General features: G+C 42.2%; 1 protein-coding gene across 2 annotated transcripts in view; it reads right to left on the minus strand.

Annotated features, from left to right (window-relative positions):
* Positions 1 to 7,075: 7,075 nt before the first annotated feature.
* The window catches only part of LOC128579422 (rho GTPase-activating protein 15-like), a 159,058-nt gene continuing 153,542 nt past the window's right edge, over positions 7,076 to 12,591 (minus strand). For both annotated transcript variants that reach the window (XM_053581528.1, XM_053581529.1), the window contains exon 6: positions 7,076 to 7,642. In XM_053581528.1, the coding sequence (XP_053437503.1) occupies positions 7,619 to 7,642 (24 nt within the window). In that variant the 3' untranslated portion in view covers positions 7,076 to 7,618. The remainder of the gene's footprint in view (positions 7,643 to 12,591) is intronic.

A 12,591-nucleotide genomic window follows, 5' to 3' on the forward strand; every position in this document is an offset into this window, starting at 1 on the left:
TGCAAATGAACCACTAATGGTATAACTTGCACCACAGACATAGTCAGCCTCGTCCTCAGACTGGAGGTTGGAGATGGTTAAGTAGTGGTCAGCCCAAGAGCTGGAGCAGGAGAAACAATCAGGGATTCCATCCCCATTGCTGGAGCTTCCGTCACTGCTAACATACATCAGGTACTGAGGGGCCTTCCCTGGCTGCTGCTGATACCATTCAGTGGTGTAGTCACTGTGTGCGCTGCTCAGGGTGCGGGTGAGCTTGACCGAGGCTCCCAGGGAAGCAGATGCAGAGGATGGCTGAGTCAGCACAGGCTGGCAGAGGGACACTGGAAACACAGACACCCTTTATGGCCTGGAGGAAGGACAGTCCTAGCATGGGTGTGGGAGAAAGTGTGAGTGGATTAGGGGGTGAGGATGCTGAGGACCATCCTGACCTGTGCAATGAAGGAGGAGGCTGAGAGGGAAGAGTGCTGTCCAGGCCATTCTGCAGACACCCCAGAGCTCTTCTGAGGCAAACATGCTGCAGGTCTCTCTTATCCTCCCTCTAGCTCCAGAGGAGAGAGAGGGACCCTGCATGCAATTGTGCTGCTCTTCCCCTACCCAGCCAAACCTTCCCTGGGCCTGTGTGCCACCACAGTGGCTAAGTATCATTTCTTGTAGAAGTGGGTATATGCTGGGTTTGGCCTGAGGCTCCCAGGGGGGCAGAGAGGACATAGCTTCTGGCTCCAGTGAGCCCTGAGCTGAGCCCAGGGCCAGGTGGAAGCTGAGCCCCAAGAGCCCTCAGTGACAGTCCCTCAGTGCCCCCTGCTGCCCAGGCCCAGGTCCCGCGTGTCTATGACCAGATGCCAGGGCGTCCTGAAAGAGTCTCCTGCCCCAACAGGGCCTTGACCACTGCCCACTCCCTGTCCAGGACACAGCGAGGCCCCACTTTAGCACATCCTCCTATCTGTCTCAGTCTTGAGTTCTCTATTTGAGACTCAGCGGAACAGGACACACCAGCCACTTGCTTTTAACATGTCTTCCAAGGGAGGGGTGTCTCATACATATAACTGGTGCATGAAATAAAATGTGCATTAGGTGAGAACAGGGACTGTTCTCAGACGACTCATAGATCCAGGGTTCTCTCTCCCTGCTTGACTGTTCAATAGATCAGCACCCAGATGAAGAGTACTGAGCACTGGAGAGAGGAAATTACCCTGCTTTGTGGTTCACAGGAGGTTCTGCTAAAAAGGAGAAACCAAGAAATTAAAAAAGGAAAACAACAATAAAATTCAACACAACAAAATTAAAATGTTATTAGTATATTTAGGGCTTCTTTTGAAGGGATTACAGATGTTCAAGGGATAATTTCCTGGCTCTGGTGACAGTCCATGTTTATTCTGACATGAACAACTGTGTGATTAACTGAGATGGTCATGCCGGAAGGGAGGGCTAAAAAAAAATGGAGTGAATGGGACTGCAAACTAATACAACCTTTTTGGAAGGAAGTATGGAGAAATCTCAAACAACTCAACCTAGACCTCCCGTTTGATCCTGTAATCTCATTACTTGGCATCTACCCAGGAAAAACAACATTTTATTATAAAGACACTTGTACTAGGCTTTTTCCAGGCGGAAAAAAAAAACAAAACCTTTTATTATAAAGATACTTGTATTGCAGCCCAATTTACGATTGCTAAAATGTGGAAACAACCTTAATGTCCTTCAACCCAGGAATGGATTGGTAAGCTGTGGTATATGTCTACCATGGTATATTATTCAGCCATAAAATGGAGATTTTGCAGCATTTGTACTAACCTGGATAGAGGTAGAACACATTATTCTTAGTGAAGCATCACAGGAATGGAAAAGTATGAATCCTATGTACTCGATTTTGATATGAGAACAATTAATGACACAGTGGGGCAGGGGGGAAGGGAAGACCAGAGAAGGAGGGAGTGGGTGAGGGAAAGGAAAAAAAGAAAAGAAAAAGACAAGAAAAGAAAATAGTGACTAATTCTCACATAAATTGGATTTAATTTTGACTAAAATACATTACTTTAAACATTAATTTTCCATTCAACTTTTTAATATGTTGTTTGGGATATTGCATCCTCATTTATAAGTGAAATATGTTTTTAATTTCCCCTTTATAATAATATAGTCTCTCCAGTTTTAATATCAGGTGTACCCAGATCAAGTAGAATGATTTTGAAGTATTTCTTCATTTTCTTTTGTCTATAAGATTTGGCATGATCTGTTTTTTGAAATGACCTTTTACTTTTATTTATAAATATTCGTTGTCTATTTTTTGAGACTTAAAATAATAATAAAAAGTTAACTGATGACTCCACACTGAATCTCACAGTCAAAGCATTCTATAATAGATATACTCTTATTTGACAATGTGAATGTTACTTTCATTGCATTATTAGTAGTAGTATTGCTGAATATTTTGATGCAGCAATTATCTGATTTCTTTTCTGAATGTATTTATGTTTGCTCATTCTTTACGTGGCTTTTGTTTCTAGTCCTTATCTTAAACATTGTTATTATTATTAAATTTTAGGCCTCTAATTTTGTGATGGCAAAAAACGGAAACCTAATAAATACATGTATATGTAAAAATAAAAGAAAATCTGCCCCTCTTACCATATATCCTACTCCCTGGCTGAGTTATATTATAAAAACCCAGTGATTGTGTCACTTACTGATCAACGTCTCTCTCTTTTCCTCTCTCCTCTTTCTCCCTTTCTTTTGCTCTGTGTATTTAAAGTTCCAAAACTGCTGCACAGTCAGGAAATAGAATCTAACTACTTTCACGTAAGTTTATCTGTGTTTCATTCATCAAACTATTTAGATGACGTAGGAGTTGTCATGACTGTCAAGTACAGAAAATGAAAGGGATTCTGTTTCATGGTTGTGATTTCATATCTGTTGGAATTAAGCCTGAATTAAGCCTGGCACATAACTTCTCAGAAAATCATTCACTGGCTTCCTCCACTCACTTTCCCAGTGTTTAATTATCTCATCTGTGGACACAAAGCCCACAAACCCATCATCCTCACTTCAAGAGTTTTCCCTAAAGTCCTTTGTGGGATTTTGCAGTGATGATGTGGATATTCTGATTTTACTGAGCATATGGCAGATTTTGAGTTTTCTATTCAGTGTCCTTTGGCAAATGATAATGTTACAGGCCCCTAGGGACACATTCTCCGTGGTGGCCATAGTGAGCATTAGATTGACTACAAGGGAAAGTGTGAAAATTTTCTTCAGAAATGAAAACATAAGCATGGTTGGGCTGTTGGGATCATTTACATTAGTAAAGACACATTGAACTGTGTACTTAATATCCCCAAATGTCATTCTATGTAAGTTAACTTTAAACAAGGAAAGAATAAAAAGAGAATGATGGATTTTTTTGTTAACAAAAGCCATCAAATTTGCCAGGCCTGCTTTAAAGGAAATTCTAAAACTATTTATCAATGAGATGAAAAATAATCTCAACAGGTAGCTAAAAATTTAACAACAAATAATTATTAAATAAGTACTAAGAAAGTGGAGAAATATGAGTAAAACGAAATAAAAATTGAGTATGTAAAATGGTTATGATAACATCAGTTGGTATTTTAAATGCATATTATGTGTAAATGTGATTGTGGATGTGTGTGAACATATGACACATGTTCATCAACGTGTGTGTATATTGTAAACATAGGACATAACTATGTTTGTTGTCCTTGTGTAAGTAGATAGAGAGTACGTGGAATTGAAGGGCCTGGACTCAGACTTCCTGATGCTCCATTTGAGACAATGAGCTCTTTAAGTCCCTTTATGTTGTTCCAGGAATCAAGAGGTCAGATTTCCTACCTTTAGAAATAAATTAATATAGGTCTGTCCCCAGACCCAGACCCTTCCTGCCCTGTGTGCTCTTATGTCAGCAGGAGAAGGTGGAGAAGAATGAGCTGAGTCAGTTCCAATGGGGAAGAGAATCGTGGACTCTGATAGGCCTCTGCTCTTGGCAGGTCAAATCTTCCAGCCAATCAGGACTTGGTTCACATGTTATCTGCTCAGCTCCTTGAGAAGCTCTGAGTGTTTCTCTAACTTATGGGACAATCCCAGGAGAGCCTTAGTGCCCCACAGTAAGTGCATTGCCTCAGTCTGCGTCTGGCCATCTACTGTGCTTCAGCTTTCCCCTGTGGGGGTCATAGATTTCCTAGATCAACTTTTCTGGTGTTTCTGCTCATCACCTCAATGGATTTATCAAAATTTAAATTATATATGGGGGTTGATAGCTCAGGGGACACCATCTCATGGGGATTAAGGTACATTAAACATCCCTTGTTTATGGCATGGCACCCATAGCTAAGTGGTTAGGGCACTGCCACATACGGGGGCTGGTGGGTTTTAACCCAGCCTGGGCCTGCTAAACAACAATGACAACCACAACAAAATAGTAGCCAGGGGTTGCAGTATTCCCCTGTACTCCCAACTTCTTGGGAGGCTGAGGCAAGAGAATTTCTTAACCCCAAGACTCTGAGGTTGCTGTGAGCTGTGATACCACAGTACTCTACCGACAATGACATAGTGAAACCCTGTCGCAAATAAACAAACAAACAAACAATAAAAACATACCTGCATAGCATAGAAACTGCAGGCTTTTTAATTAGATAGAGTATAACAAACATAGAACTTTCCCCATCTGTCTACATTTCTTTCATGTTTTTTTAAATATAATTACACATACAAATTAAGATGAAAAATATTAAATTGAGTTATGTAGTCATTTGCTATCTGTGGACAAGCTGGCGAGGGTGCAGCATGGATGGAAACCTCTCACACTTGCAGTGAAATAACCCAGGGGGCTCAGAGAGGTGAGCTGCTTCACATGCTCAGAAAGTAGCAAGGAAGAGCTGCCTCAAACAAAAACCTCAGTGGTCTTTTACTGAGCATGAAAAATGTGTATGGCTAACAAAGTACTCAACAAACAGTTAATAACAAACACAGAGAAACTCTAACCTCATTACTAAATGTAAGGGTAAGAGTCACTATTTTTTAAGAAACTCTAACCTCATTACTCAATGTAAGGTTAAGAGTCATTTTTTTTTTTTTTTTTTTTTTTTTGGTAAAGAATGAGGAAGTAATAGGAAAAAGTGGAAGGAAACATCTAAGAACAATGTCCTATAATCATAAAGTCAGAAAGTTACCAAAGAAACAGGGCCAGTGTTTAGGGTGTAAACTCTAACTGCCTTAGCTCTCCTTTTGGTCCCATTCTATACTTTGACTTGCTCAGCAGATCTTAATCTATAATTGCTAAACATTCTGTTCAGACCACAGACCACACTATGCGCAGCCTGGGGAGGTCACGAAGGAGTCCAGACTCAGGAATGTTAGCTCTGGGCAGTCTTGTCACTGAATATTCTGTTTAGACCCCCCAGGTTGTTTCCAACACTGTGCTGTGTGCAGTGCAGTGGGGGTTGTCTGAGGAATCTGGACTGTTTTCAGCCCATCCTCCAGAATGTCAGCCTAAGCTACTTCTGTCCCTGATCTTTAACCCAGATCTCCAATCCACAGAGTTCCTGTGTGCCCTTTGCCCAGTTTCCCCCACTGAGGGAGTCTCATAACACTATATGCAACATACACTATCAAAATGATGAAATTAACATTGAAATAATGCTTTATGCCATTTTATCATTTTACTTTTAACCTCTGTATAGAATTATATTTTAAGTGGGGTTTCAGGTAGAATTATGTGGTTGTCTCTTTGTTTTATTATTGATTTTTAAAAGTGACAATCTCTTCCTTTTAATGTATGTGGTTAGTTCATTTACATTTAATGAAATTACTGGTATAAATGTATTTAAGATTGCAATTTTAACATACATTCTCTGTTTATTTCCATGATTTCTGTTTGTCTGTACCTCATTGCTGCCTTCTTTTGGAATACGTGAAAATTATTTAGTGGGTTCTTTTGATATTTCTATTGGTTGTTTGAATTTATCTCTTTATTTAGTTTTATTCTAGTTGTTCTAAAGACAACAATATGCCTAACTTTTCATAGTCTATGTAGAGTTAATACTAAGCTCAATTTTTTCCCATTACATAATTTATATGCAGAAATTCTATCAAAATGCTATAACTTAGATAAAACTTAAGAGCTGAAAAATAAATATTTTGCTAATATACCTATTGATTTTCTTCCCACATCCCTTAGGCTTAATATTTTTCTCATTTAGCATTTATCTTCCACCCAAAGACCTTCGTTTTGTGTGTTTTTTTTTTAATTTATTAATGTATTTATTTATCTATTTATTTATTTGACTTTGGGGTATTTATTGGAGATGAAACATTTCAGGTTGTCTTCAGCTGACAAGATCTTAATTTGTCCTTTTTTCTCAAAAAAAAAAATACACCTGGAAAGTTCATTACATGGTGACAGTTCTTTCTTTCTTAACAGTGTGAAAATCTAATGTCACTATATTTTCTCAATGTGTGCACATGAAATAGTCACAATTGTTTCATTTGTTGATCTTCTGTATATATTATAATATTTTCTGTCTGATTTTATTTATGTGACTTTGCCTTTATCTCTGGTTTCAGCACATTATTATTGTTTGGACATGGTTTTTATTAAGTGTATCTGTTTTTGAGTCACTAAGTTTCTTTGCTCTTTAAGTTTATATCCCTCATAGATAGTGGATTAGGGATTACCAGTGGCTGGGGGTGGGGGAAGAATGTGGACTGACTGATAATTGTGGGATTTGGTGGGGGAGTTGATAAAAGTATTGTAAAATTAGATTATGATGGTGGAAGAATAATTCTGTGTACATAGTAAAACGATTTAATTGTACCTTTTATAGTATGTCGAGTATATCTCTTATTTTTTTATTTATTTTTTTTTGGTAGAGACAGAGTCTCGCTGTACCGCCCTCGGGTAGAGTGCCGTGGCATCACACGGCTAACAGCAACCTCTAACTCTTGGGCTAACGTGATTCTCTTGCCTCAGCCTCCCGAGCAGCTGGGACTACAGGCGCCCGCCACAACGCCCGGCTATTTTTTTGTTGTTGTTGCAGTTTGGCTGGGGCTGAGTTTGAACCCACCACCCTCGGCATATTGGGCCGGTGCCCTACTCACTGAGCCACAGGCGCTGCCCTCTTATTTTTAATAAATGAATACTACGTGGGAAAAAACCCCACTGACAATTAGAAGGTGCAATGTGCTCAACCTCACTTCCTCTAACACTGACAACACAGGGTTGGCAACAGTCATCGTCTGCATTTGTCACAGGCAGTCATGGGGTTATTTACCTCACGGGAGGCCAAGGGCAGTTTTTGTCTCAGTTCTCCATGTGTCTGGAGCACTGTGTGAGCACTCAGGCTATCATCCCATGATGAGCAGTAATAAACAGCCTCATCCTCAGGCTAGAGGCCCGAGATGGTCAGGGAGTCAGTGTTGCCAGTATTGGAGCCAGAGAACTGATCAGGGATTCCTAAGGGCCGTGAAATTCCAAGCATGACAGTTTGGGGGGCACCAGGAGAAATCTGCTGGTACCAGCCCACATTATACTTTCCAACATTGTTGCTGTTTCCAGTACAGGACAGGGTGATCGTCTCTCCCATAGACGCTGACACCCAGGCTTCCTGTGTCAGTCTGGACTGTGCCCAGGATCCTGGAACAGAAGAGATGGAGACACACAGAGGTAGTCTGGGGTCATTTTCCACCACATGCTCTCAAAATGAAAGGGAGAAATCAACCAGGTGTACCCCACCCAGGCACTTCTGCTTCCCAGGGCCTGTCACCTGGGCAGAGAGTGAGGAGGGTGAGCAGGAGAGGGGCACAGGCCATGGTGGAGATTCCTGTCAGCTCTGATTCCTGGGGATCCACAGCTGCCTCAGAGCTGCCCCTGTCTCTTGTACCTACTTTCCCACTGTGGGGACTGAGAGGCCTTTCATTCAAATCAGTCCCCTCCCCTCACATGGCCTCCCAGTCCCTGGGCACGGAGATTTCTCTACATGAGGCTGGCAGGGCCTGGCCTGAGCCTCCCTGGGACTAAGATTAAGCAGCCAGTCTGTCGCCTGGGACAGTGAGCCCCAGGCCCCCAGCAGAGAACAGGTGGCTGGTTTCCAGCTGGGCAGCCCCACAGTGCCCCTTACTGCCCCTGGGGTGGATTCGCTCAGGTCTGGGATGCCCAACAGGGGACCCTGGGAAGAACACTGGGCTCCCCACCCCTTCTCTGCTGCTGTCCTCAACAGAAGGACCCCTTCACTCCCCGGTGGCTCCTCCACAGGACAGCTGTTCACCTTGGCTAAGTGCTGACTTCAGTGACAGGGACTCCTTGGCAGTTTAATCTGTGGCCATTTCTTCCACTGTGGATTTGTTGTGGGGTCAGCTCACTAGAACCACAAAGGACAGCGACAGCCCAGACAAGACCTGTTAGTTGGAAAGGCCTAGGATGCTGGCTTTGCTTTCCCTCTGCCCATGATGCACCATGACAGGGTGGTTGCTTTTATGTTCAGTTGTGAGACTTTCTATTATACATGAGATAGTAGAGCCTTCTCAGATATGTGATCAGCATGTGTTTCTTCTGTTAGTGTTTGACTTTCTCTCTCTTTGATTGTGTCCATTGACAAACACATTTAAAATTTTTCATCAAGTCAAATTTATGTATTTATTCATTCATTTATTTTTTTTCAAATCATAGCTATGTATATTAATGCAGTTATGGTGTACAATGTGCTGGTTTTATGTGTAATTTGAAATACTTTCATCAAACTGGTTAACATAACCTTCACCACATTTTCTTAGTTATTATGTTAAAATATTTATATTCTACACTTAGTAGATATAACATGTACCCTTATAAAATGCACCATAGGTGTGGTCCCACCAATTACCCTCCCTCTAACCATCCTCCTCCCTCCCCTGCCCATCCTCTTTCCCCTTCATCTGTAGTTGGGTTATAGCTTTCATATGGAAGTGTGGATGCTTATAGATTGGTTTCATAGTAGGGCTGAGTATATTGGATACTTTTTCTTCCATTCTTGAGATACTTTGCTAAGAAGAATATGTTCCAGCTCCATCCATGTAAACATGAAAGAGGTAAAGTCCCCCCCCCTTTTTTTTTAAGAGACAGTCTCACTCCATCACCCTCGGTAGAGTGCTATGGCATCACAGCTCACAGCAACCTCCAGCTCTTGGGCTTAGGTGATTCTCTTGCCTCAGCCTCCTGAGTAGCTGGGACTACAGGCACCCTCCACAACAATAGACCAGGCTACTTCTAGTTGCAATGTGGCCAGGGCCAGGTTTGAACCCACCATCCTCGGTATACAGGGCCAGCGCCCTACTCACTGATCCACAGGTGCTGTTTGTCTCCATCTTTTTTAAGGCTATATTTTATGGCATACATATACCACAATTTATGAATCCATTCATGGGTTGATGTGCACTTGGGCTTCTTCCACGACTTAGCAATTATGAATTGGGCTGCAATAAGCATTCTGGTGAAAAGATCTTTGTTAAAAAGTGATTTTTGGTCTTCTGGATATGTACCTAGTAGAGGAATTGAAGGATTGGCAGGTCTATTTTTAGATCCCTAAGTGGTCTCCAAACATTTTTTAAAAGGAATATATTAGTTTGCATTCCCACCAGCAGTGCAGAAGTGTTCCCTTTTGTCCAAATCCACACCAACATCTATGGTTTTGGGATGTGGAATAATCTTACTAAAGTTAGATGATATCTAAAAGTGATTTGATTTGCATTTCTCTGATGATTAAGGATGATGAGCATTTTTTTCATGTGTTTGTAGGCCATGCACCTGTCTTCTGAAGAGAAGTTTCTCTTCAAGTCCCTTGCCCACCCTGAGATGGGATCACTTGTTCTTTCTTGCTAATATGTTTGCGTTTCTGTGGATTATTATTATTATTTTTTTTTTTTTGCAGTTTTTGGCCAGGGCTGGTTTGAACCCGCCACCTCTGGCATATGGGGCTGGCATCCTACCCCTTTGAGCTTCAGGCACCGCTCCCTCTGTGGATTATTGTTATTAAACCTTTGTCAGAGACGTAACCTGAAAATATCTTCTGAGGGCTGTCTGCTTGCTTTATGTACTGTGTTCTTGGCTGTGCAGAAGCTTTTTAATTTGATCATTTCTCAGTAATGTATTTTTGGTGTTGCTTCAATTGCCTGGTGGTCATTCTCAGAAAATATTCTCCCAGGCCAATTTCTTTAAGTGTTTTCCCTGCACTTTCTTCTAGTAATTTTATACTTTTCTATCAAAACACACACAGACACACACAGACACACAAAAACACACACAGAGACACACATAAAAACACACACAAGGACACAAAGACATACACAGACACAGAGACACACATAAAAACCCACATAAGGACACACACATATACACACAGAAGCACAGATGCAAACAAAGACACCCACAGACATACACAGAGACACAGACACAGAGAACACAAAGACACACACATACACACACAGACGCACAGAGATACAAACACACAGACCCACACACAGACATACACAGAGACACACTCAGACACACACATGACACAGAGAGACACACAGAGACACATACACGGATACACACAAACACACACAGGGACACAGACACACACAGAGACACACACACAGACAAAGACACACACAAAGACCCACACAAGGACATACACATATACACATAGACACACACAGACACACACTCAGACACACACAGAGACAGACACACAGAGAACACAAGACATGCACACATACACACAGACACACAGAGAGACAAACACACAGACACACACAGAGACACACACAGACAAACACAGACATGCACAGACGCACACAGACACACACACAGAGGCACAGACACAGAGGTAAACAAACACTAAGACAGACACTCATAGAGAAACACACTCAGACACACACAGAGAGACACACAGAGACATGGACACAGATACATACATAGACAGAGGTACAGAGACACACATACTGAGATACACAGACACACACAGAGACAGACACACATGGATACACACACAGACCCAGACACACACACAGACACAAACACAGAGACACACACAGAGCCACACATATACAGAGAGACACACAGAGCCACACACAGAGACACACAGACACACAAAGAAACACAGAGAGAAACAAATGGACAACCACACGTACACACACACAGACACACTCACAGACATACACAGAGACACACAAACAGACACACACACACAAAGGCATACACAGAGACACATATATAGAGACACACAGACATATACACAGACACACTCACAGAGACACCCACACAGACACAAACAGAGATACACACAGAGACACACACACAGACACACAAAGGCACAAACATACAATTAGACACACAGAAACACACACACAGACACAAAGAGAGACACAGACACACACAAAGACACACAAGAAACACACAGACTCAAACACACAGAAACACAAACACAGACACACAGAGACACAGACAGGCACACACAGAGACACACAGACACACGCACACACATAAACACACAGAGACACGCACAGACTCACACATAGGCACACATACAGACATAAGACACACTCACAGACACACACACAGCAATACACACAGAGACACACACAGACACACATAGAAAGACAGACACAGGCAGACATACAGAGAAACACAAACATACAGACACTCAGAGACACACAGTCACAAACAGAGACACACACTCAGTGACGCACAGAGATACATACACAGACATACGCAGAGACACCTACATAGACACACACACAGACACACCCAGAGACACACACATAGACACACATACAGACACACACAGACACTCTGAGACAAACACAGACACACACACGCAAACACATAGAGACACAGACAAGACCCACACTCAGACATGCACACAGAGACACACAGACACACACAGGGATGCAGACACAGACACATACAAAGACACATGTAGAGAAATACACGCAGACACACACAGAGACACACACATAGACACAAATAGAGACCCAAACACAGAGACACACACCCAGAGGGACATATTACAGAGACTCACACACACACACACAGACACATACAGAGAGACACACAGAGGAAGATGCAGAGACACACACAGACACACAATCACACACACATAGACACACACAGAGACACACACACAGATACATAAACTGACAGACACACACACTCAGAGACAAAGGCACAGACAAAGGCACAGACAAACATACAATTAGACACACAGAAACACACACACAGACACAAAGAGAGACACAGACACACACAAAGACACACAAGAAACACACAGACTCAAACACACAGAAACACAAACACAGACAAAGGCACACACAAAGACAGAGACAGACATACACAGGCACACAGAGACACACACACAGAGTCATACAGACACACACCCAGACACACACGGACACTCAGAGACAAACACACACAGACACACAGAGATACACACACAGAGACACACACAGCCACACACAACTAGGGGCTGCTCTCAGAAACTTCATTTTGGGACACTGAGGCAGTTGTCAGTCGGCTCTCCAATAAAGGACTCCCCTGAAAATTTGGCTCGTGTGGCTGTGTGATCTCTG

The sequence above is a fragment of the Nycticebus coucang genome, unplaced genomic scaffold (assembly GCF_027406575.1).
Source record: "Nycticebus coucang isolate mNycCou1 unplaced genomic scaffold, mNycCou1.pri scaffold_53, whole genome shotgun sequence".
Taxonomy (NCBI): domain Eukaryota; kingdom Metazoa; phylum Chordata; class Mammalia; order Primates; family Lorisidae; genus Nycticebus; species Nycticebus coucang.